At 42.3% G+C, this 25,617-nt stretch overlaps 1 protein-coding gene across 1 annotated transcript in view; it reads right to left on the bottom strand.

The window, feature by feature from the left end:
- LOC149778443 (gamma-aminobutyric acid type B receptor subunit 1-like) overlaps positions 1-25,617 on the bottom strand; it is a 128,425-nt gene that overhangs the window by 56,108 nt on the left and 46,700 nt on the right. The window contains exons 8-9 of the mRNA XM_089939276.1: positions 20,584-20,689; positions 17,773-17,836 (exon numbers count right to left, since the gene is read on the bottom strand). Coding sequence (XP_089795402.1) covers positions 17,773-17,836; positions 20,584-20,689 — 170 coding nt within the window. The remainder of the gene's footprint in view (positions 1-17,772; positions 17,837-20,583; positions 20,690-25,617) is intronic.

Raw genomic sequence — 25,617 nt, 5'->3', positions numbered from 1 at the left:
CATCATTGTTGACACAAGGGTGGAAGATTGAACGTCGGTCCACATCTTGAGGCTCCGAGAACAGGTGAGTAATTGCGCTGAACTGCGCTTATTTATAGGGAGAGGAAGGATTGAAACGGATTGAGTTCATTGACCAATCCAAACACGCGTGACAAAATTCAGTCAGCCCGCATCCAATCCGACGAGAGCAGTCTGTGACGTCACGTGGTCTATATAGATTCGCTAGCGCCTGTGTGAAGTCAATCTATGCGACAGTGATTCAACATGACGGAAACTCAGAAAACGATTCACTGGGGTGCACCAGCAGTGGAGACCACCCAAGGGAACCCGGACTTACTTTCAGAAGAGGTACATTGGGATTTTGTGGATTTTCTTACCTCGCAAGAATTTGTTCCGGAACCTTCGTCTCATTCTTCACTACCGCAAGTGGAGAATTTTAGACAGAGACAGAAAGAAGAATTGGAGAAATTTATGCAACGACAAAAGGAAGCGGAACAAGCTTTTCTCCTACAGCAACAGCAACAGCAACAAGAAGAGGTAAGAAAAAAAAACAAGAAGAAGAAGAAGTAGCAGCAAAGAAACAAGAGGGTGAAAATCAAACGGCCACGGTACTGTTGGACATTTTAGCGGAGTTAAGAAGTCTGAAACAAATGTATCAGACTTCTTTATCACGACCGAAGAGAATACGACCTTCCCGAGCTAAACACGCCAACCCTGTGACTAAGCCTACCGTGCCACCCTTAGTGATTTCCACCCAATCATCATCATCAGAAGTAGGCCTCGGCCGTGGCAAAGGCTTAAGGCAGTTAAAGTTGATTGCTTAAACTCACCCCTACACCAAAAAAGGCCCTTTTCAGGGCCACCCACTTCTCTCGAAAAGAGATAGCCTTTCAATTTGCCAATAACTCAAAAATCAACAAAAACAACCCATTTTACCCCCTGTAGTACGTGTCTGTGTATGAGTGCGTGAGTGTAGCTTCTTATTTAAAATCAAAACTCAAAGACACTTACCTTGTATAATTAATGTATTCTTTTCTCCATAGTTACAATCCAATTCACAATTCACAACAGAACACTTTATAAATTACATTCACTTCTTCTGTTTCTTTTTTTACTCTCTCTTTTTTTTTCAATTTCTTCACCGTCACAGTCTTTTCCTCCTCTTCCTCCTCACTTTCTTCCCTTCTTCTTTTCTTCTCCTGTTTCTTTTTCTTCACCTGGCTGCTTTCTTCCTCTGAAGAATCTCTCTCTTCTTCTGAAGAATCCCTCTTTTCTTCTGACTCCTCTTGTTTCTTTTTGGGGCAATCTGGAGACCAATGTCCTTTTTCTTGACAATAATAACAGGTATCTTAACTTCTATCTTTTCTAGCCCCTGTTTTTTTTCTTTTTTGACGGTCTGGACACTCTGAAGACCAATGCCCTTTCTTCTGACAGATATAGCAAGTATCTTGACTTTTATCTCGAAAGGAAGGAGAGTAGTCCGTCGGCTGGTCTGAAGAGAATTTTCTAATGACCCCTCGCAAAGCTCTGATGAAACGTTCGATTTGGCTAGTCTCTTCCATCGTTGTGCTCGGTTTGAGAGTGAAATGAATAGTGAAAGGACAAGACACACACCCTTTTATATACGCTGGTTTGCCATGACTATAAATTAGTCTATAGTGTTTAAACTTGAGTCATTTGACGTTTTGCACTCAAGATGAAACGATCCTATTCATTCGAGAAGAAAGAAGAAGAAATTAAGAAGCAGAAACGTGATCTATCGCCTCGTACCAGAGCTGAAGTCTTGGCACAAATTCATGCCAGTGATTTTGAAGAGGACATGAGTGAACCAGAATCTGAACCCTCTAAACAAAGTTCACCACCCTTAGTCAAGGGGCCCCGAGTGGCCGAGTGGTCTAAAGCGTTCGCCGTTACGGATCACTGCCATCTCACCTCTGTCTGCGCCGGTTCGAGTCTCAGATTCAGCCAATGTAGATATGTGAGAAAGCATGCCAGTAGCTTCTCGTGGGTCGGTGGTTCTTTCTGGGGTTTTCCCGGGTTCTTCCTCCACCATTAATACTGGCCGCCATATATGGCCTATCGTGTGCTGAAAAATGGCGTTAAACCCCACAACAACCAACCAACCAACCCTTAGTCAACCCTGAAAAGTACTATTCCATTCAAGAGACGGAAAAGCGCTCCTCTAGAAAATTTAGAACCACGGCTTACACCTACACAGTCAAGTTTAAAGATTTCAAGTCCGACGTACCATTGGAGAAAGCAGAAGGGTTTATCACCGAGATGTGGGACTCTTTGCTCACCGCACTCAAGCGACAATGTCAACCCAAAGAAGACGATCGCTTGACACTATCCATAGATCACGACAGCTTGAAATCCCCTGTTTGGATCGAGTTTAGCAGACCCGCAGAACTAACCCCTTCCAAAGTCATGGACAAGATTCAACACGTACAACAATCTAATGACCAGTTTGACATCACCGATGGTAAAGCCACACTGAAAATGACCCACGTCTCTCCTCCTCAAGGGACTGGACGCAAAAAGGTCTTACTGGTGGACGACCTTCGCAACACCAAAACAAGTCTCGTCTGAATTCACAATTCTCAATACCAGATGTGTTTAGCCTGAGCCATCGTGGTGGGACGAACCTATGCGAACAAGAACGACACGGTAGAATGGAAAAGAGCCTGGGAGAATATTCGAAAATCGGACCGAGCCAAACAACGAAATGAAGCAGAACTCCTGTTACAACAAGGCGGACTGTCCAAAGACACACCCTGTGGCATTCCTGAGATGCAAAAATTGCAAGATGTCCTAGCTCCATTCTACACCTTGAAAGTGCACCCTCAAGAAATGCGCGGACCTCTGTTGTTTCGAGGGAAAGACTTTAAGGACGGAAAATACATTCATGTCTATTATCACGATGACCATTTTTATTATTGTGCGAAATGTGACCATGGCCATAAAAATCGAGAACAACACAAACATTGTGGATGGAAATGCTCAGGATGTTTGGCCTCTCCACCCTGTCTGAGCGAAGGACAAGAAAGAGTACATTGTCCTGCTTGTCTGCGCACGTTTCTTAGCCCTGCCTGTTACCAACAACATCTGAAGACACAAGGTTCACAGCAGAAATGTGCTTGTCAACTGCTGAGATTGTGCCCTACGTGTGGACAAGGCCTACGTACGAACAGTACCAAGACACACGTATGTTCAGGAAAAAAAAATGTCACATTTGTCACCACATCGTGGACTTGGAACACGAATGCAACGTGCAAAAATACCAACCCCCACCAGACAAAGAGGACGGTCACAAGAAGAAAGGCAGTTTCATCTTTTTCGATTTCGAATGCATGCAAGAGACCGGCATTCACATTCCTAATTTCTGCGTGGCTCATCGAGCGTGCGAGAAGTGCATTCAGGAACCTATCTTCAGTCATTGCCCTCACTGCAGTAAGATTCCCGGAGGGCGTGAAAAAATCTTTCGAGGACCGAACACGTTAGCCGATTTTGCCCAATGGGTCTTAGACCCCATCGACAAGACGTGGAGCCAAGAGGACATCGAACGTTACGGAGATTGTCATCGTCATGCCACAGTGATGGCTCACAATTTCTCCGGATACGATGGACAGTTTCTTTTGAGGTATTATACGGAACAAGGCACCGAGCGTCCTAAAGTGACTTTGAACGGAGCCAAAATCATTTTCATGCAAGTGGGACAAGTACAGTTTAAAGATTCGATGAGCTATTTGGCCATGCCTTTGAGTCGAATGCCTAAAACGTTTGGAATGACAGAAATGGCTAAAGGGTACTTTCCACACTTTTTCAATACGGAAGCCAATCAACACGCCGTTCTACCCCATTTACCTGAGGCTCACTATTACGACCCTGACAACATGCGTACCGAACAACGAGAAGCTTTCTACGCTTGGTACCAGGCTCACGCCTCCGACCCTTTCGACTTTCAGGAAGAAATGTTAAAGTATTGTCGTTCCGACGTGGACATTTTACGACGTTGCTGTGGAAAATTTCGAGAACTGTTCATGGAACACGGAGGGGTCGATCCTTTGAAAGAAGCTTGCACCATTGCCAAAGCGTGTTCCTTAGTGTACCGCCAACGATTCATGCCTGAAAACACCGTAGCTGTCATCAGTCCTCAAACGACCAACTTTGTCAAACGTCAATACTCGGTCAAAGCCTTACGCTGGTTACATTACTTGTGCGACAAGGAAGACAAGTGGATTCAGCATTGCCCGCAACGGAGGGGGTGAAAAGACCATCGGAACGTATTCGGTCAATGGTTGGGACTTAGAAAACCCCAAGATCGTGTACGAGTTTAACGGTTGCTTATTTCACGGATGTCCCGTCTGTTATCCTGACCGTGGCACTAAAAATCAGTTTTTACAACGAACCATGGAAGACCTGTACCAGGCCACTTGTCAGCGACGCCTAAAGTTGGAACAGGAAGGATACCAAGTGGTGGAAATGTGGGAACATGAGTACGATCACCGTATGAAAACCGATCCCGAATTTAAACGCCTCGTGGAAAGTTACCAGTTCATGGACCCGCTGAACCCGAGGGATAGTTTGTACGGAGGAAGGACCAATGTCACCTGTTTGCTGTACCAAGCCGACGAAGAGAAAGGAGAAGAAATCAAATACTTGGACGTGTGTTCGCTGTATCCCTACGTGCGCAAATATTGTCACTTTCCTGCAGGGCACCCGCAATTGCTGACGGAACACATCGACCTGAAAAACATTCGACAATACGAAGGCTTGATCAAGTGTAAAGTTTTGCCTCCCACGAACCTATACCATCCCGTCTTACCTCACCATTGTCAAGGCAAACTGATGTTTCCTTTGTGCCGTACTTGTGCCGAAAAGTGCAACCAAGACCAACCTTGTCAGCACACCCAGGAAGAACGGGCCTTGACGGGGACGTGGGTCAGCGTAGAATTGTTCACAGCTCTGGACATGGGATACCAACTTTTAGAAGTGCACGAAATTTGTCACTTTCCCAAGACACAACAATACCACAAGGGTGACCCCAGTCAGAAAGGCATTTTCGGAGACTACGTGGATGCCTTTTTGAAACTGAAACAAGAAGCCAGCGGCTATCCGCCCTGGTGTCACACTTTCGAAGACGAAAAGACATTCAAAGAGAAATACTATGAACAAGAAGGCATCTCTTTAGACCACATCGAGAAAAACGAAGGCAGGCGATCGTTTGCCAAAGTGATGTTAAATTGCTTGTGGGGTAAAATGGCACAACGACCGTGTTTACCCAAGACGGAATATTTGACAGAACCTTCCCGCTACTTTCAGATAATTCACAACAAAACCAAATACATGAAACACGTGGACGTCGTTCGTGAGGATTTGATCTTGGTCAATTACGAAGAAGATCTGGACTTTGTACAAGGCGACCCGTTTGGAAATGTCATCATTGCGGCTTACGTGACAGCTCATGCTCGCTTAAAATTGTACGAACCTTTAGAACTGTTAGGGGAATGTGTCCTGTACTTTGACACGGACAGTTGCATTTACATCCATCACCCGAGTCAACATCACCCTGACATCGAAGGAGACCGTTTAGGAGCCTGGACAGACGAGCATCCCGACGACAAGATTCTAAGTTTCGTCAGTGGCGGTCCAAAAAATTACGGCTACGAATACCGGGACCCACAAGGAGAAGTGAAAAGACGTGCAAAGTGAAAGGATTGACTCTGAATTATCGTACCAGTCGTGTGGTCAACTTTGGGGTATTGAAAGAAGCCTTGCAATCCGGAGAGGATGAACACTTTAAAGTGACCACCTATCAACCGAACAAGATTGTACGTTTACCCACTCACCACATCGTCAGTCGACCCTTGGAAAAAGTCTATCAAATCATATACCAGAAGCGAGTGCGACTTCCGAATCATTTCACCTTACCGTATGGACACGTCGGTATTGGTCTGTATATAAAAAGGAACCCTAGGCAAGATCGGTAGTTCATTGTGACTACCAAGACCAAGTGAACAAGATGAATACTTTCAGAGAAACACAAAACAAGTTTAGAAAGGCACAATTCAAGTGTGGGGCTTCTGAAGTGGAATGCGATTGTGAGCCTTGCGACTTTTCAACCTGTGTTAGTGACAGTACCAGAAGAACCCGTCACCCAGGACAGGACTGTCGTGGACATCCCTGAAAGACCCTTTCGGGAGGACACTTGTGTGACCTTACCCCCTATAGAACTGGTCAGAACATTACCCAAAACATGTTGTACAGACACTTGTGTTTATTCCACGTTGATGGTTATCATGTGCCTTTTATCGTTGTACTCAAGCCTTTGGCTTTTATGTATTTTTTGTCTTTCGTATTTATGTTTAAAACATTCAATAAACGTGTTCTGAAAAAAGTATATAAACTCTCGTCTTGTTTGTTTTTGTGTCACAAGTGACATTCCTCACACTATGGCTACCTCTGCTGTCTCTGCTCCCTCTTCCTCTACTGTCAAAGTCATCGACGAACACTTAGATCGTACCAGTTGGGAGGCTTTGTATCTTCGTCATCCCTTTAACATGCTCATTGCCGGACCTAGCGGTTCAGGCAAAACCGAATTCGTCAAACGTTTGATCGAACATAAACATCATTTGATCGATCGACCACCTCAGCGGATCGTCTGGTGTTACAAAGAGTGTCAATCGGCGTACAGCCTCTTGCGAGAAAGTCAAGGCGATTCCATCGTGTGTGTGGAAGGCATTCCTAAAGAAGACGACGGCATCGTCTCTGACTCCCGTCAAACCCATTTGGTCATTTTTGACGACATGTTAGGAGAAGACGAAGAAGAAATTAAACTGTGGTTCGCGCGCAAAGGGCATCACCGTAATGCCAGTGTCGTTTACATCACCCAAAATTTGTTTCAACAAAGTAAAGCCCATCGCACCATCAGTCTCAGTGCGCATTACGTGGTCTTGTTTAAAAGCCCTCGAGATAAATCGCAAGTGCAAGTCTTAGCCAAACAGTTAGGGACACCTTGGCTGACTCAGGCGTACGACGATGCCACTCAAGCTCCACACGCCTATTTACTCGTCGATTTGAAACCTACGACCCCCGAGGATTTGCGATTTCGTACCCACTTGTTTCACCACTGGGGCCAAGACGGAGGGCCTGTCACGTCTCCGTCCTCGACTTAACTTCATTCCACAAAAAAATCTATGAAAACCTCAGAACCTATTCGTCTGTCTCACACACATTTTGAACATGACGTCCCTTCAGTCGCATCTTCCCGTCAAATTGATTCGTACCTTGTATGGCATCAGTCGAGAAAAAAATCCACAAACATGAGCTCGTGTCTTAGAAGCTAGTCTCAAAGAAGTCTTACGATGGTTCACGGTGACGGCACGTCAATTACTCCAAGGAATCATTCAGATTCCTCATCAAACCAAACGCTTTTTTGATCGAAACAAAGTTGCTTTGACCCAACTGGCCGATCCCGGCATCGACACTCAAACCAAAAAACAAATCATTTTGAAACCTGGAGGGAGCGGTACTCTAGGAGGGGTCATCATTCGCTCTCTCTTAAGATGGGATCCTAATGCCCCCAAACTTCTCCCCAAGAAAAAAGTCAAACGAAGCTCCAAGAAGAAGAAGAAAAAGACCAGGTCCCCAAGGAGAACTTCTCTAGTGGCGGGACCCTCCTCTTACCAGACACCACCCCAGAGAAAGAAAAGAAGTCCCCAGAAAAAGAAAAGTCCACAGAAGAAAACTAGTCGCAAGAGAGGCACTTCGGCCAGGATGCAACTTTACACTCGCAAACCACGACCTGCCACGGCGGTGACCGTGTCTCCGGCAGCCTCAAGTTCATCCACTTCTCCGTTGATGACACCAAGAACTGAAGAGTACTTGGAGACGTTGATCACACCAAGAACTTCTCCGTTGATGACCCCCAAGAAGAACTTCCCCAGTGGCAGGACCCTCCAATTTAGTGGCAGTGGCTGCTGCTCACAAAGTACCTTCTCCCAAAATCAAAGTTCAAGAAAGATCGGGCATGTTACAAAGTTTACTGGATTTGTCCAAGCAAGAACTGGCTCGATTTAGTCCGTTGCGTACCCCTGCACGACGTGTCATGCCTGTCCTCAAACTGATACGACGTAAAGACAATCAGTGGCGACGCGTTTCAGTATAAAAATGGCCTGTGACCAAGTCGGGGGGTATCAGTGTTTTTGGTGCTGAAGACTCAAAGACGTCACCCTCCAGAAAACATCCCTCTTCTAAACAGCCCCAAGGAAAGAAAAGGAAAGGACTGCCTCTTCGTTTAGTCAAACATGGGGACATGTTATCTGTCCTGTCCAAAGCTTCTCCACCCCTACGAAAAAAACTCATTCAATCGGCCTCCAAAGAGGTCATCGATACCGTGTGCGAATGCTGTTTGAACGTCTTGAAAAGCACGATCCCTTTGTCGAAACACCAGAAACAATGCTTAGGCAAACATCGTCACGTTCTTCGCCAAATGGTTCAAAAGAAAATTCCCATTCGTCAAAAGAAGATGTTGGTCCAACGTGGAGGCATTTTACCCCTCTTGTTAGATCACTTACTGAAAGGAGTCTTGGGAACCATGTTGGGAGGACTGGTGGGAGCAAGATAAAAAGGCCCTCGGAAGTCCCAAGATCTCAGAATCGACCCCTGACAACCCCATGGAAGGACGAAAACTAGCTTTAGTGCCTTACAAACGATGGATGGAATACCATCGTTGGCAAGAACAACGCACCCCGCATTTACCTCCCAATCCCCATTTGAGCGAGATGTCCCAGTTACAACACGAATTGCAGTCCTTGATGGATCGCCAAGATTTGTCCGAAACAGAAAAATCGCAAAAGTACGGTCAACTCTTGCAACGACTGCAACTCTTTCACCAGAAAGCTTTAGACGAAACAGCTCTACCCACTCTGAAAGATTTTAAGACCTTGATGAAAAGTCCAGCACCATCACCAGTACCAGTACCACCACTACCAGTGACCAAGACAGAAAAAGGAGAAGAAGAGGAAGGGTTTCAAACTCCACCAGAAAAAGTACGCAAGTTAACAACACCACCTACCTCCAGAATTGGATGGATTAAAAAGATGATGGCCACCCCTTCTTCCTCACAAGAGAAAAAGAAAGTGAAGACAGAAGTGAAAACAGAAGTGAAACAAGAACCGATATCCCCCGCTCAGACATCCTCCTCTTCAACACCTATTGCCGGTCGCACACGCAAAGCATTGCAATCCAAGAAAGTACCCCAAGAGAAAAAGAGTAGCATCCTCCAAGAGTGGGTGTCTTATTAACACACAAACACAAAAAAATGGAAAAAGTCTTAGCCAGCATTTACTACGATCCCTCCCATCCTGCAGGTTACGCAGGAGTTCAAAAATTGTATCGTGCTGCCAAAATGCGACTGAAAAGTCTCCGTTTACCTCAAGTGCAACGATGGTTACAAGAACAAGCTGCCTACACTTTACACAAACCCATTCGACGCAAGTTTGCCAGAAGTCGCACCCGAGTGGAAGGCATCGATCATCAATGGCAAGCCGATTTAGCCGATGTCTCTCATTTGGCCAGCTACAATCGTGGCTACAAATATTTGTTTTATGTCATCGACGTCTTTTCCAAATTTGCCTGGGTCGTGCCATTGACTTCCAAATCGAGCAGCGAGTTAGTGCGAGCCCTGCAACGAGTGTTGAAACAAAGCGGTCGTCACCCTCTTCGATGGCAAACGGACATAGGTACCGAATTTCTGAACCAAGCTTTCCAAAAAGAATTAAAGAAACGTGACATTCATTTTTTTACCACCGAGAATCCTGAAACCAAAGCCAGCATCGTGGAACGTTTTCATCGCACTTTGAAAGAACGCATGTGAAAATATTTTACGCATCACAACACTCTGAAGTACATCGACATCTTACCGCACCTGGTGCAAGCGTACAACCAATCTTACCATCGAAGCATCGGACGTGCCCCGCAAGAAGTGACTCCTGACAACGAAGTGTTGGTGTTTGAGCGCCTGTTTAGTACGTCCTCGACGAGGGCTGTCCCCAAGAAAAGCGGAGTGTTGACCGTAGGAGATTGGGTGCGCACTGGCAAAACCAAACGCACTTTCGACAAAGGTTACTTACCTAACTGGACCACCGAATTGTTTCGTGTCACTGGACGAGTGCATGGCCGTCATCCTGCCGTCTATAAATTGGAAGACATGAACGGAGAAGTGCTCAAAGGAACGTTTTACTTACCCGAGTTACAACGTGTCACCAAAAAAAGAAGACGACGTGTACGACATCGAAAGCATTCTCGAACGCAGAACCCGTAAAGTGGGCAAACGACGTGCCAAAGAAGTGAAAGTACGTTGGAAAGGATATCCACCCAGTTTTGATTCTTGGATCGACGCTTCGCAAGTCATCGACTATAAAAAGAAGTGACCATCATGCCCTTTCACACAGACGCAGCTACGTCGACCACTCCTTCACCTAGTTCTTCTGTGCAAGATTTACAAAAACAACCTTTGTGGGTGTGGTGCGGAGAACGTGTTCCTAAAAAGCAAATCGTCTTTTTCTGCCAAATCTTCGTGGTGTATTGTGTCATCGGGGCAGCCATTGCCAATTTGAGTTTGCAACAAGGAGACAAACAATTGTGGACCATTTTATTAAGCAGTTGCATCGGTTACTTGCTTCCCAATCCCTCCCTGAAATTCTCCTCGAACGGGAATCTTGTGTCCAGTGCCAGTGCCAGTCACCACTCCAACCACAACCAGAACCCCATTTTAGGCGGAGACACGCCTCTGACGTCCAGTAACCCCTCGGACAGCCACAGAACTCTGGAATTATGAGTCACCAAAACCAATTTTACTTAAGCTTACCCAGTGACAGTTCCATGGAGGTGTTTCCCAAGAACACGTTGTGCTGTTACACGGCCAAATTACCTCAGGCCATCCCATTAGATCACGAAGCCCATTGGGAAGTGGCTTTAGTGGAAATGATTCACCCGACCCAAGTCCTCAACGTCCTTCCCAATCAAAACTTTTTTGATGTGGAAGTTTATGACGAGCAAATGCAACAGTACTTGGATACCCATGGCAAATATGACAAGAAAACCCCTGGCACAAGAAATCAAAAGTACACCACCTATCACTTGTTCATTCCCCCAGGCTATTATTTTAGTGGTCAACATTTGGTCAGCACCATAGCCTCCAGGTTTAATGTCGTGTTTCTGAAAGCTTTGGAAAGTGTCAAAAAAAGTGTCACCATGGAATATGACAAAGCAGCTCGTCGCTTCTTGATGAAATTTGACGGGAGTAAAATCCTGTCCATTTTATTTTGTCCTGAATTGTTTGACATGTTGGGCGGAGATATGGACATGAGAATGGCAATGATCAAGAAAAACGAATTACCAATCGTTTACGACAACGGGTCTTTTAGCAAGTTATTTCGTGCCCCGGTAGATCTGAACCAAGGACTGAATTTGTTGTTTGTGCACTCCGATGTGGTGGAGTACAACGTGGTGGGACACACCTCCGTACCGTTACTGCGTGTCATTCCTTTCAAAGTGGATTCTGCCACGAACGCTGACGAGGAAGGTGGAAACACTTACCACGTTCACCGCGAATTTGTCCATCCTCACTATTTGACTGTCAGTAAGTCTTATTTGGACACGGTCAACATTGCTATAAAAGGAGAACTGGGACAAAATATTCCATTCACCAAAGGAAAAGTCACGGTGAAACTCCATTTTCGAAAACGGTTCTCTCACGACTCGTAAGTCATGTATCCAGTGTACCGAGGGGTTGCTCGACAGCGAGGACACGGTTTAGGAGATATGCTGAAATCGGCCTTTCGTTCGGTGGCCCCAGTCTTGAAACCGATGGTGACACGCGGATTGCACGCCTTGAAAGATGCGGCACTGACACAAGGCAAAGAATTTCTCCAAAATGTCATCATCGACAAACAAAACCCTAAAGAAGCCTTCATGAGGGCAGGCAAAAATGTCTTGCTGCAAACGGGCAAAGACCTTTTGGGCCGACGAGAAACACCTATAAATGCCCTGCACGCTACCGAGTCAGGCATTCAGCAAGGACAAGGCAGAAAGAGACGACGAAGAAAACACCCTTTCACCTGACTTCACACGTCTAAAGCTAGAAAGACAAAGAAAGGAAGAACAGTTCGAGACTTAGACGTTTTCGATTATTGAGAAAGAACAAAATGATGCACCGAGAATCTTGCGCTTGTTCCAAGTCGGAACTGGATCTGTTTGCCATGCCCCCCCCCCCATGATGGCCATGCAAGAATCCCAGTGGGTGGAATTTCACCCCGTCTCCTCTTTGACAGCCTCAGCTCCCATCGAGTTTGAAATCAAAGGACAGCCCGAAGATTGCATCGATCTGAATAGCAGTTACTTGTACCTGAAAGTCAAAGTTGTCGATGAGGATAATACGCCCCTAGATGGTGATGAGGTAATAGCTCCCGTCAACAATTTCATGCATTCCTTGTTCAGTGGAGTGGACTTGTACTTGAATAACAAACTAGTCAGTAGCAGCATGGATACTTACCCTTATCAAGCGTACCTGGAAAATCTCTTGACGTACGGAATAGACGCCAAGAACACTCATCTCAATGCCTGTGTGGTATGGGAAGCTAACGATGCAGGCCAGTTTGAAGAATTCGAAATTAATACAACCAAAGAACACAATGCGGGATTTGTAGAACGAAGAGACAGAATCAAAAGTGGAGATAGTTTAGAACTGATGGATCGTTTGCATTTGGACATGTGGTTACAAGAAAAGTATTTGCTGAACGGAGTGAATCTCCGCCTGAGACTGAATCGTAGTAGTGCCGCTTTCCATTTGATAGGTGCTAGTGCTTGCAAAACTGTCATCGAGGAAGCCAGGCTCTACGTACGACGCGTGGAAGTGTTACCTAAAGTGGGTAACGACATCAGTCAGACGTTGAGCAGAATGACCGCCAAGTATCCCATACGACGCGTGGAAGTGAAAACCTTCACCATTCCTACGGGGCTGCGATCCATGATTGAAGATCATCTGTTCCAAGGACAGTTACCCAAACGTTTGATCCTTGGTATCGTCGAGAATGCAGCCTTCAACGGAGCTTTGGCTAAAACTCCTTTCCACTTTAAACACTTTGACGTGTCCAAGATCGAAGTCAGTCGCGATGGCAAGACCTTGTGTACCCGACCTTTCGAACCTAACTTTGACAAGAAGAATTACTTGAGGTCGTACTTGTCCCTGTACGAAGCCACTGGTCAGTTAGGAACCAACACCAGTCACGGCATTACGTACAAGGATTACGCAGGAGGCTACGCTTTGTGGGCTTTCGATTTCACTCCAGACCAAGGCAGCGGCGAGGGACATTTCCACCCTATAAAATCTGGCCAGATTCGTGTGGAAATTCAGTTTACTACAAATCTAACAGAGACGGTGAACGTCTTCCTGTATGCCGAATTCGACAATACCATGGAAATCAACAGTTTGAAAGAAGTCATTCTAGACTATTAGAAGCCATAGAAGACTGTTATCCCTCTTCACCTAGTGGAGAAACTTTGGAGATGGAATGTGAGGAGACCATGGAAGGATAATCCCAAGACAAAGACGATGAAGTTTTGATGAAGTCAAGATGGCCAGAACAAGAAGCCCATTTAGTCTGCTGTTTTGCCAAACACTTGGTCGAAAGAATGACGGAATTGATCAAGAAAGAGTGCTATGGATGTCAAAACGATCATCCCAGTCAAATTCAACACGATAAATGCCTGATGCTGAGTCAAGAAGAAAAATTGGATGAGTATCTGGATGAAGCTTGGATTCTCATCTCGGACGAAGTCGTGTTGCATCAGTGGTATAAAGACTTGCGTGAACATTCTTGTCCACCATTAACCACTCAAGAGATTCATCGTATCGAAGCTGTCCTGAATCAGAGTGGGGAGACGAAACGAAGAAACGGTTATTTGTCAGACATTTTCAAGCAAAAAGTCAGGATCGAATTGATGACTTATTATTACCTGTGAAGAAGAAAAAAACAAAACACACAAATGGATACCTGGGAACTTTATTACCTTTTGAACCACAGTTCGTACACGGCTTCTTGGAATCCTGTCGTCTGTGCTAAAGATGAACTCCCTCATCGCAAACCTCAAGACCATCTAGCTGATGTCATCAACACGGACGACAATCATCTCCCAGGAACCCAATGGGTAGCCGTCTACTTTCCTCAAGAAGGATGTGTGGAATATTTCGATTCGTACGGATTGCCCCCTTTGGAAGACGATATCATTGACTTTATGAGAAGAAATGCTCAGACCACCCGATTCAATAATGTGAAATTACAAGGCACAGATTCCTTGGTGTGTGGACAGTACTGTGTGTATTTTCTGCATCATCGCAGCCTGGGCTATTCCTTAGAACATTTAGTGACTCATTTTGATCCTCGTTCTTCTTCAAGAAACGATGTGAAAGTAGATCGATGGTTTTGTGACCATTATGCTTATCTTTTGTCTCAAGCTAGGACACGTAGTGTCAATCAATGGCCTAATGACTTCCAACAGTGGAAATCACAATTTCATTCACAACGTTGTCAACCCTGTTTAAAATAGAGTGTGAATTGAAAAAAATGTTTGTGATTTGAAAAAAATGTTTGATGTTATATTGTTGGATTATTGTTAAAAATGTTAGAGTTGTTGGTTAGTGTTAAGTGATTTTGAATAAAAAAATGTTGTGTTTTGAAAAAAAATGCCATTGTCTTTTGTTTGGCTATAAGAATGTTGATTCATGCTCTTTGACTTCTTACTATCCCTCTCATGACACTCATTGAACGTTGCGGCTCGAAAACCGGAGAGGGATGTTTTCCTTCACGTCCGCGCTTTGACTTTAAGAACTGGGGTAGTTTCCAGTCTAACCATCCATTGTCGACTCATCCTCCTACGAAGATGTGCTCTAAACTAGCTAAGCTAAACGAAGCCTACGTGAATTTGCATAGGGTCAGACACAGTCTGATACCGAAGCCAGAAGAGATAGAGAATGTGAGAATGTTAAAAGTCACTGAAGACCTGATAGAAGAGCTCTTCAGAGAAGAAGTGAACAGGGAGAAAGAAGAATGGACAGAGAAGTACAGACTTCAGAGACAGCAGCAACAGCAACAACAGCAGCAGCAGCAGCAGGAACCTGAACCTGACAGAGGCTTTGTCGATTGTCGTATCGACACCAAAGAGTTCTTCTTCTCTTTCCGAAGAAGCAGACCTATCGTCAGAAAGTCTATCCTCAGAGGACGTCGCATTCTTAGAAACTAAAAGATTACCATAGCAAACAAAAAAAACAGCCCTTTTCAGGGCTACCCAATACTCTAGAAAAGAAATAACAATCGATTTGCCAATGTGTGTAGGTAGAGTAGTGTGAATATAAACACTGACTCTATTTTTATAGTGTGAAGGTATGTGTTTGTGTATAGGATTGTGTGTTTGTAAGTGCTGACGTACGTTGGTGTGGATAGTAGATTAAGATCATGTTTTTTTGCTGTTTGAGGTGTGGGGAGAGTAGATTTGGGGATGGATTGGATTGCTTTGCGTATGTGAATAGTATATTGAAGTGGTTAATGAATTTTTTTTTAGAATAGTGATGGGTAGTATAGAAAAGTGAGTGTTTCTTTTAGGTCCGCGCGTTGTTTTGGTTATGATCTAGGTAAGATCAATTTTGTTTTAGGGGATGTTTTACTTTACGTCCGCGCTTTTACTATAAATTGAAACTCGCTGGGCAGTCTAGCTACCCTTGTTGATTGATGAAGAGAATGAATACCAGAATTGTAAAGTTTCTAGAACTCCAGATGCACCTGGAATATGCCAGGCGCCTGTTGAATGAACTGGCCGCGGAGGCTATTGTCGAAGAGGGAAGGATGAGAGAGGAGGAGGAAAGAAGAAAAAAAGAAGAGGAGGAAAAGGAGAGAAGAAATTTCAGAATCCCAGAGACAGAAAATTGGGATTCTGAAGCCACTTATCCCGCCTCTGCTCTCCCCCAGAAAAGAGTGAAAAGAGACTGGGGAAGAAGATGTCTGTGTGGCGCCAGGCCAAGAAGGTGCCAGCATTAGATAGATGCATCTGGAGTTAAAAACAAACAGCTCTTTTCAGGGCTACCCAATACTCTAGAAAAGAAATAACAATCGATTTGCCAATGTGTGTAGGTAGAGTAGTGTGAATATAAACACTGACTCTTTTTTCATAGTGTGAGTGTATGTGTTTGTGTGTTTGTGCTTGTAAGTGCTCACGTAAGTTTGTGTGAATAGTAGATTATGGGTTTGTTTATTGTTTCTTAGCGTATGTGGAGAGTATAGTTTGGGTTTTGTAACCGCTCAAGTACGATTGTGTGGATAGTAGATTATGGATTTTGTTTTAATGATTTGCGTGTGTAAATAGTAGATTTGGGGTTTGTTAAATGTTGCTTCACTTATGTGGATAGTAGATTATATGAAATGAGAAAGTAGGGGATGTTTTCCTTCACGTCCGCGCTTTCACTATAAGAACCCACAGTATTCGTCGTTCAAACCATTCTAAGGAATAAACAAAGAAGATGGAGGTGATAAAATTATTTAACGATTTGAGACATAACTATTTTTGGATCATGGATGGAACTTATGTAGTAGAAAGATTGAATAAGGAAGGAAGATTTGAAGGTATCCTGAACAATGTGAAGAATCTTGGAGTAGCAAAAGATCAAGAAGGGGGAATGATTGAGGAAGAAGTAGAAGGAATCAGAGGATTCATTGACCCACCTTACGTGAGAGTAGGTACTTTAAAGGAAGCCTTGGATCATATCACAGAAGTCAGGAGCTTCCTAGAAAATAGCTTTCATTGGACTGACTGGTGGTACGTAAAGTGGGGTTGTAACCAGTTGATAAAAGCAGAAGAACGAATTAGAGAGGTAATGAAAGTAGAAGTGATGAAGATAAAAGAAAAATGGAGCAAAGAGAGAAAGGAAGAAGAGAATAAGAAGAAGAAATTAGAGTTTGAAAGATTGAATAACAACTGGATGAAGATACAGGTCAAGTTCCGAGCCATGGGTCACCCGGACTGGATACCGGAAACAGAAAAGAAGAAGAAAGGAATGATGGCAAAAGTTAGAAGATGGCTACAGAAGTGGAGGAAATAAAAGAAGAAGATGATGATGAAACCAAAGGCCCTTTTCAGGGCCACACACATTTCTCGAAAAGAGATTGACTTTCCATTGCCTACCCCTTTTTTAAATTTTTTTTTTTAAAAACAATCCCATGTTCAATTCCCCTTGTCCCTAGACAGGCCCAAACTCTATTCCCCATGTTCAATTCCCATTGTCCTTAGAGTGACCCAGCAATATCTCCCATGTTAAATTTCCATTGTTCGAATGCCTTTGTCCCTAGAATGTCCCTAGACATTTTTTTCCTTTCTCCAATGTTAAATTCCCTTGTCCCCAGAGTGACTCAGGGTTTTTTGTCCATGTTAAATTTCCATTGTCCCTAGAGCGACCCAGGGTGGTTAATGTTAAATTTACATAGTCCCCAGAGTGACCCAAGGGTGTTTTTAATGGTAATTCCCATTGTCCCTAGGGTGACCCCATTCACTACTGATAATACACCGTACAACTATTTCTCGTAAACCTCCTGCCCTCATGAGATAATTGAATGTTAACAAAATTACGTAAAAGATAGGTAAAATGTGTCATGGTTTACAACATTTTATGTATTAGATGTCTGGATTCGAAGTTTACGTTGTGAGAAACATTGTGGACCTTACTGATCATTTGCTCCACTTGAGTCCACATGATTCTGTCTCCCTGCGATGAGAAAGCTACGTTTCCCTGAAATAGAAAATAAGATTCTAGACCAATACTAGGTGCAGCTCAGAGTTGGATGGGATGGGATGCTAGGTTGTAGTTGCTCTGGTGAAGCAGGATTTAAAAATAAACACAAAAGTGTAATACCAATGATCATTGTTGCATGCTATTAATGCAACCTAATAAGTGTAATACCAATGATCATTGTTGCATGCGATAAATGCAATCTAATAAGTGTAATACCAATGATCATTGTTGCATGCGATAAATGCAACCTAAAAAGTGTAATACCAATGATCATTGTTGCATGCGATAAACGCAACCCGATAATAATCCATTGTTCATATGGTGTAGAAAAATCTGCTAGTGAGTTTCTTCCTTGTAGTAAGCGATTTATCACTTACCTGTTTTTGTTTGGGATCTGATTGCACAAATTATTATTATTATTATTATTATTATTATTATTTAGGATGAATTGACATATTTTATAATAATGGTTGTAATTTTATTATTGGTGGGAAAATGGAGTCCCGTATATATTACAATATTGATGGTTATATGTTCTTTTTCAAGACAAATATTTTGACTTAACGGTGTTTATCTTACTAAAATATAAATGGTGAGGATATGGTTTTAGAGGTTAGGAAATTATGTAAACAATTTTGGCAATAATATAAGTGTATGGTGTTGCTTATAAGATTTTATTTCTGAATATTGAAAGTAGAATTTTTGTTTTAAAATATTCATATTTGAGGGTATTGTTTTTAAAATTTAAATCAGGTGGTAGGATATCAATGGAAATTTGGCGGTTGTGCGTGGAGTCATTTTGTAAACATTGTTTAGTGTGATTAAGTGTTGTTTTGAATAATAAATAAAAGTTAATACAGCAAGCTTATATAATGGTCATCCTCCTGCCCCTCTCCTAAAATCTCCTGGATTTAAAATAGATCTAAAAATACATACTTATTTAGTGATTTTAAAGCTTTTATACTGTCCAAATTACGTCTTTGTTATGTTTGTATACAACCGCCCCGATGGCCTAGTGGTTTGAGCTTCCGCCTTGTATGCGGGAGGTCGCGGTTTCGAAACCGGCAGTGTCATACGGTACTTACAGCTGCCTCGCTTGGCGCTCAGTATTAAGAGGATAGTGTTAGCACTGGTCGGCCTGGTGTCAGGATAATGTGACTGGGTGGGACATCATGCTACAGGCCTGCGGCATGATGCCCCAGTGCTAGACAATACTATAAACTGCAGCACTGCATATCTCGTAGCGATATGACTGAAAAATTGCTTAAGCTACGTTAAATATCCAAATCAGCCACACACTTGCTTTTATACTGTCTAAATTATGTCTTGGTTATAACCGTTTTTGTAAAGGTTAATGTAAGTCACCCCAACAATATTTACCTTTATTACATATACTTTGGTGAAATAATGAAGATTATTGGTGAAATAGTTTGTCATGCTTTTTACTTCATATTTTCTTCACATTTGAAAAAATATATCCTTATATTTAGACCTGAAAATAAATGATCTCCTTTGATACCATCGATTACATGAATGTGTGCGAGTACAGAAGTTACACTTGCAGCAAAAAAACAATCGAAAATTTTGTGCTCTTGAACAATGAACAGAAACTCAATAATCTTTCATAACACAAACATTTTAGCCAAATATATTGGCTCACTACATTTGTTTCTTGAAAAGGTTGCGCGTCACTTTTACTAGCTTGACAAGGTTGTTTCAATTTTTCCTTGCTCTTTTTTCTTTGAAGTATTCTGATTTTCCTACGAATGTTTTAGATTTTTCAAGTTGTTTAAAATATCCATCTAATCCTCAGCTGCTAACCTTGGTCTTGCATCTTTTCAAGATTCCTCCAAGTGTGCATGTGTGTGTTTGTGTGTGTGTGTGCAAAGATACATACAAAAGATACATACATGCATGAATAGAGACCTCTGCATAAATATACGGTTATATATGTATTTGTAGATATATAAACATATTAGTTAATACAATGAAACCTTATTAGAACGGTCACTGCTCGGATAATGTAAGTGCGTAGGATACATGCTTTGCACCTACAGTGAAACATTCTTAATGATTCCCAAAATATGAAGCCAGGAAACAGGGGTGCTGTCATATGAATAGTACATAACCTGTTCTAACTAGCCAAATTGCTTTCAACTTGACATGAGTCTGCTTCAAAGGCAAATACAAAACAGAGACAAGAAAAACACAAGAAAAGAAAAGAAAAAAAGCGTTGAGGTTAAAATTTTTACATGACTACTTCTACAGCAATAGTAGCTTATTTTTCTTAATGATTCAACCAATTAGCTTAAACTTTATGATGATGCAGAAAAATATTCACATTGACCTACAAATTAATGAGACATATCACAGTCTGTTTTCTTACATAAATGTGCATAAGTAAATTATATCCAGGATATTTCATTGTTTAGAATTAATTATAAGTTGTTGGGTAACTAATAAGCAAATTGAAACAAACTGTTTGGCTTACAAATTTCTCAGTTGACGAAGATTTTAATGGAATATGCATAACAAAACTTCTGTTGTGCTTGTTGAATATTTCAGATTTTATTTATATCTAACATCTTTTGAAGAGGAAATTAATGCGTTTTCCAAAAATATCCCAAATCGAAAGTTTATAAAGGTGAGAAGAGTATCACGTTGCAGACTCCAACGTGCTACAGTCCGCATCATGAGAGTGAATGGCAACAGGAGACCAAGATCATATGGAGAAATGTACGTACTGAAACTCCCAGGAATCGTGTTGAATTCATGGCCGTATATATCTCCTTGGTAATTAATTCGTTGGAATAATCAAATTCGTCCAGGGACATGCCCCTTTCTTCCAGCCTGCAAGTAAAATAAATCTTAATTCCAAAGTGCACACATGCACATGATGTGTATGGAGACTCATCAATTCTCATTGGCCTGACTTTTCAACGATGCAATAAAGTTCTTACATTTTGTCAGTGTCTACAGATTTCAAATCTTAATAACTACGAAATTTAAAAGCGAGACCTAAAATCTTACGAGAATAAAAACATCCGAAATTTCCTGATCATTCTTTGAAAATGAAAAGATTATTACTTTTTACAAAAAAAATCACTTTGTTTTATTCTTCGTAGACAAAACTGAGAATGAGATATGCCAGCCTTTATAAAGCTTAAAGTAAGACGATCCACTGCTAACAAACAGATTGTGATCAACAGTTACGTCTATCAATAAGAAGGTTAGTCTCGAAGCTGAATTTTGGTAACGCTATCTCACATATGGTACAACTTGTTCTCAGCGAAAATTCTAAAACAATGAAGGGCCTAAAGTTTAAATTCGACTTAATGGCACGACAGTGGAGAGTATGCAATTTTATGTATTATGAGATCATGAAACTTATTTAATGTGGCAACTTATAAGATGAAATAATGCACAAAGACCTAATGTTTGTGAAAATTCGATAAATTACTTGTTACATAAACAACAGAAAATGCATTTAAAAGGGAAATCGCTTAAATTGAAACAATGTCACGAACTATCACTGAAATCGCAAGTGACCACATAAAAGACGTCGTCATCTTCGCCTAGTGGCGGGTTTTGAGTCACGCAAATGTAATTTAAATCTCTACAGTAAACAAAAAAGTGGCGCACACACAAGGGACTAAAAAACCTAAAGGTCGCAAGCCTTGGTTGCGTTCCGAAAAGAAACGTCCAAGAGGTGACAGAGAAACGGAATGTAGCATATCAAGGGGCCGTCTTGGCGACCAGTTTGTTTGATGGAGAGCATTGATGGAGAAGTTAGAACTGTTATTCAATACTGAAACGCCGAAGGTTTTGGACTACGTATACATTATAAAGTGTTCTCCACTTGTCATATGTCTTGTTGCTATGTTTGAAAGCACGGTTTTATCATTTTTATCAGTAGACAAAGATTTGCATTGCTTTGTAAGATGCCAAAACTCAGTATGATCGGCAGATCGATATTTCACTCAGAGACTGCATTGTATGAGGGTTGAAGTGTATAACAGCGTTCCCAGTTCATTTGTATAAATGTACATTAATTTTGTTAGACCGATTCGTTAAATTACGTTAGAAAACTTAGACACATATACAACTGTATGAATATTGACTCTCTGTTTCTCTCTCTCACAGCAAGCGGGGGGGGGGGGGGGGGGGGTTTGCCAACCCCAAAAAAGTGGCGACGACTTGGGGGGGGGGGGGGAAACCCCTTCATCAAGGCTCCATTTTGCAAAATGGGGGCTGAAACAAAATGCTGTTTTTGGCCATGCAACCTTGACATGTTAATTATCCAAAGGCCAAACCGAGGCTTGTAGGTAAGCCTGGTTTGATCATTGGTTACTATTCCACGCTGATCTCAATGTAAAATTACTGGCATTGGTTAATGTCCACGGAAAATTATGATCACGTGTACGCTGGGTGATTTGCTCAATCTCTGGTCTATTCTCACCTCAATCGAAAATTACTGGCACTGGTTAATGTCCACGGAAAATTACTATCACGTGTACACTGCGTGATTTTCTCACACTCTGGTCCACGCTGACCTCAATGGAACATTACTGAGCAGTACATTGCGCGATTTTTAAACAAGCTGTCTATCAGTATGCGCGCACCTGAAATTGTGTACATGTCAGGGCTAAACACGTCTCACGTCTTTCAAGTTGGCTAAGTTAGTGATCTGTAATTAAATCGTTGTTGTAAATTAATAATAGGTGATTCTGCTCTTACTATGGAATCTCATACAGCTAAATTAGCTAGAGCAAAACTTAATGCAATCAAGAAATATCTTCCAGTCCATGATTCTGTCAGAAACCAGCGGCGACAATGCCAGGAAGCTTATATGGAATTTACAGAGGGTACAGAGAATTGATTTAAACCAATTGTTGACCCAACCAAAAAATTGTTACAGCGAATGAGGCAACACAGAAAACTCTTGAGACATTACCTGCTGATATTACTGGCCATCTTCAACTCCCACCACCACCAATTCAGCCACCATCTGAAGTTCAATCACCACCATCAAGACTTTACACCGACATGATAGATAAATTTACAGAGGAAGGTATTGTCGCTATCATGGATAAAAACCAAATACTTGAAATTGCCTCGTTTGGGTGGGATGAAAACTATATAAAACTTAACATGTTAAAACTGTAAGTCGTGTTGATTGGCGTAAATAATTATATCGCATTCATTCCGGTGCTCATCAGGTCAGAGGTGATCATGGCAATTTTTAACTTTTTAGCGGGATGGTAGATGAGCATATTGAACAAATTAAACATAAACGGGAAGAGGTACAGAAAGAAATGAAGCGTCAACTTAAAAAAGCGAGAGAAGGAAGAAAAAAATTAAATGTAAAAGCTATGTCTGAAACAAAAAAGAAAAGAGAAAAGCTGAGTCGGATGCATTACAGCAGGGCTCTCCTAATCCTCAACCAGATCCGAACTACGAGCCACCTGAAGACGCAGCTGGAAGTGGCCTTGCAATTCGCTATCGACGTCGTAGGAAACAAGGTGGTAAAGTGATCGCTGAATCGCCGATGAGTCAAGATAAACTTTGCCCAAGTAACATCCTCGCTGATGTTGACTGACTGGAAATTCTGATTGGTGGAAGACGAGCCGGCAATAATTCCCACGAAATAATCAATGAAGCAGCTGATATTTGTCAGCATTTATTTACCGGTGACGTTATGGACAGTAGCTTCTAGCGGACACTGATCGATAAAATTACCGACGATTACTACAATGAGTGATCAATTAGATCGGTGATAACAAAATAGTATGATTATACATAATGGCCAACGTGGACCTGAAAGCGTCAGGGTGATAAATTCACGATAACCGGTTTATAGCGCGATCAAGGGAGATAGACTGGGCGATGTTATTCAAGGTTTATTCAGAAGGATAGCACCAAAGGCTATCCCGGTTGCAAACCAACGCCATCGAAGTTGTTCGTGATAAGGGTATCGGCACGGTTGGTGATGTTGCTGGTAAAGCATTCACAGCGATCAAAGACAGACTCGAAAACCACAGCCGGTAAAACTGCCAAGCACCGAAGTGATGCCAGCAAGTGTCAGTAAAATAATAAATCAAACTGCTAATGAGCGGTTGAAAGACTTAGCTGGCGGGCCATCTCTGACAACCGGTCGTCGTCGATGATATTGATCAATGTTAGAACATTGTTTTAGACAACAACGAATATAATAAAATGTTAAAGCGTGTATCTGATTGCACATTTGACAAGGATGCTTGATTATCAATATTATTCTTATGAAGCACGAGAACCAAACCAGCGTGGACGAATCGAACTACAAGTCCAAGATACATCCAAGTATTTCTTGTCCGCCGAGGCATTTATTGAAGTTCAGGGTAGACTTTTGAGAGATAACAATAATCCATACGCTGTAGATAACAAATGTGGATTCGTTAATAATGGTATTATGGCGTTATTTAAAAGTGCCGTGTACATGATTGATAGTAGACAAATCGATGTGTCCCACAATGACGTCCATGTTGCTACGATGATACTCGGTCTTTCAAGATAATCCGATGATTAATTCAAGGTCTGCTGGTCCATCAATGATGTTCTCAACTGATATTAGTGACCATCCTAACCATACACAGTATGACATAAGACAACCCAACTACTGTTAATGATATACTGGCTGGTCCTGGTGGTTACATAGCAATCGTTGTCATACTGTCAGACAAAACAATGTTGCTTGAAGGTCCTGGTGGGCGAATGAGAATCGTTGATGCGCCCGTAAAAAACATGTAAATATTTTCCAAACATGTAAGTATTTTCCAAACATGTAATTATATCATTTCATGATATTGTAATGTCATATCTTCACGTCAACGTTACTCTGACACACGGTCAGACTAAAAAGCTGCAGTCGACATCAAAGAAGAATTCTGGGACGAAAATATATCGGAAATCAGCGGCGTTGCAAGGCCCAAATAAATTATCGTTGACAGAACGTCAGTCAAACACGACAATGACGCCAATGAATCAAAACCTGGCGTGCGACTTGATCTTTCCGTGAATGCGATCAGCGAGACAGCAAAGACAGGTGGCATATTAACGCTGCTAGCGGCGATATAAGAACCAGCAATGCAAAGGTGTTTTGCTTTCCGGAACGGTGTGCAAGTAGATTGCTGACGCGATTAGTAAGTTTACCGCCCATGTGATATATAAGCACACATTTAACACGCCTGCCGTCTGGACGGGCTTTTCAATTTACAGTATTACTCTTTCGCTCTCGTTTTCAATGAATGTTACTGACCCATGAGTCGTATGATGTTCCGCTGACCTCATATATAGAGGACAATAGTAAACCGTTTTTGGAAAAAGCTACAAGCATTCCAAGAGCTGCCACTTATAGCGGCAGGGCTAACATTTGTGTGCCTTGAAAGTTAGTGCGCTTATTTCCGTAAGCTAGATATTCTTGTCGACACCCCGAACATCGGAATTGACAATGCGCCACCTTGAGTTGACACGTGCCGGTTCAGACTGGGGTGAGACGAAGATGTAACGCAGATTGATTGACATCGGAGCGTGTCAGGCGCGATTGTTACTGCAATGAAAATGGGTCTTTTGCAAAACAAGACCTGTTTACCCTTTCCCGGCCCACCAGTAGCCCAAAAGCAGTCTGTCCGTAGTTTCAATAGCTGTCTGTAGTACAGCTATGAAGCTAAAAGTTTAACAATAGACTTTTTTTAAATCCAGAAATACATTTATTGTCTTTAATGACAATGACAAAATACATA

The sequence above is a fragment of the Sinohyriopsis cumingii genome, chromosome 17 (genome assembly GCF_028554795.1).
Source record: "Sinohyriopsis cumingii isolate HCF-2022 chromosome 17, ASM2855479v2, whole genome shotgun sequence".
NCBI classification, from domain to species: Eukaryota; Metazoa; Mollusca; class Bivalvia; order Unionida; family Unionidae; genus Sinohyriopsis; species Sinohyriopsis cumingii.
This window is presented reverse-complemented; position numbering and strand designations above follow the sequence as displayed.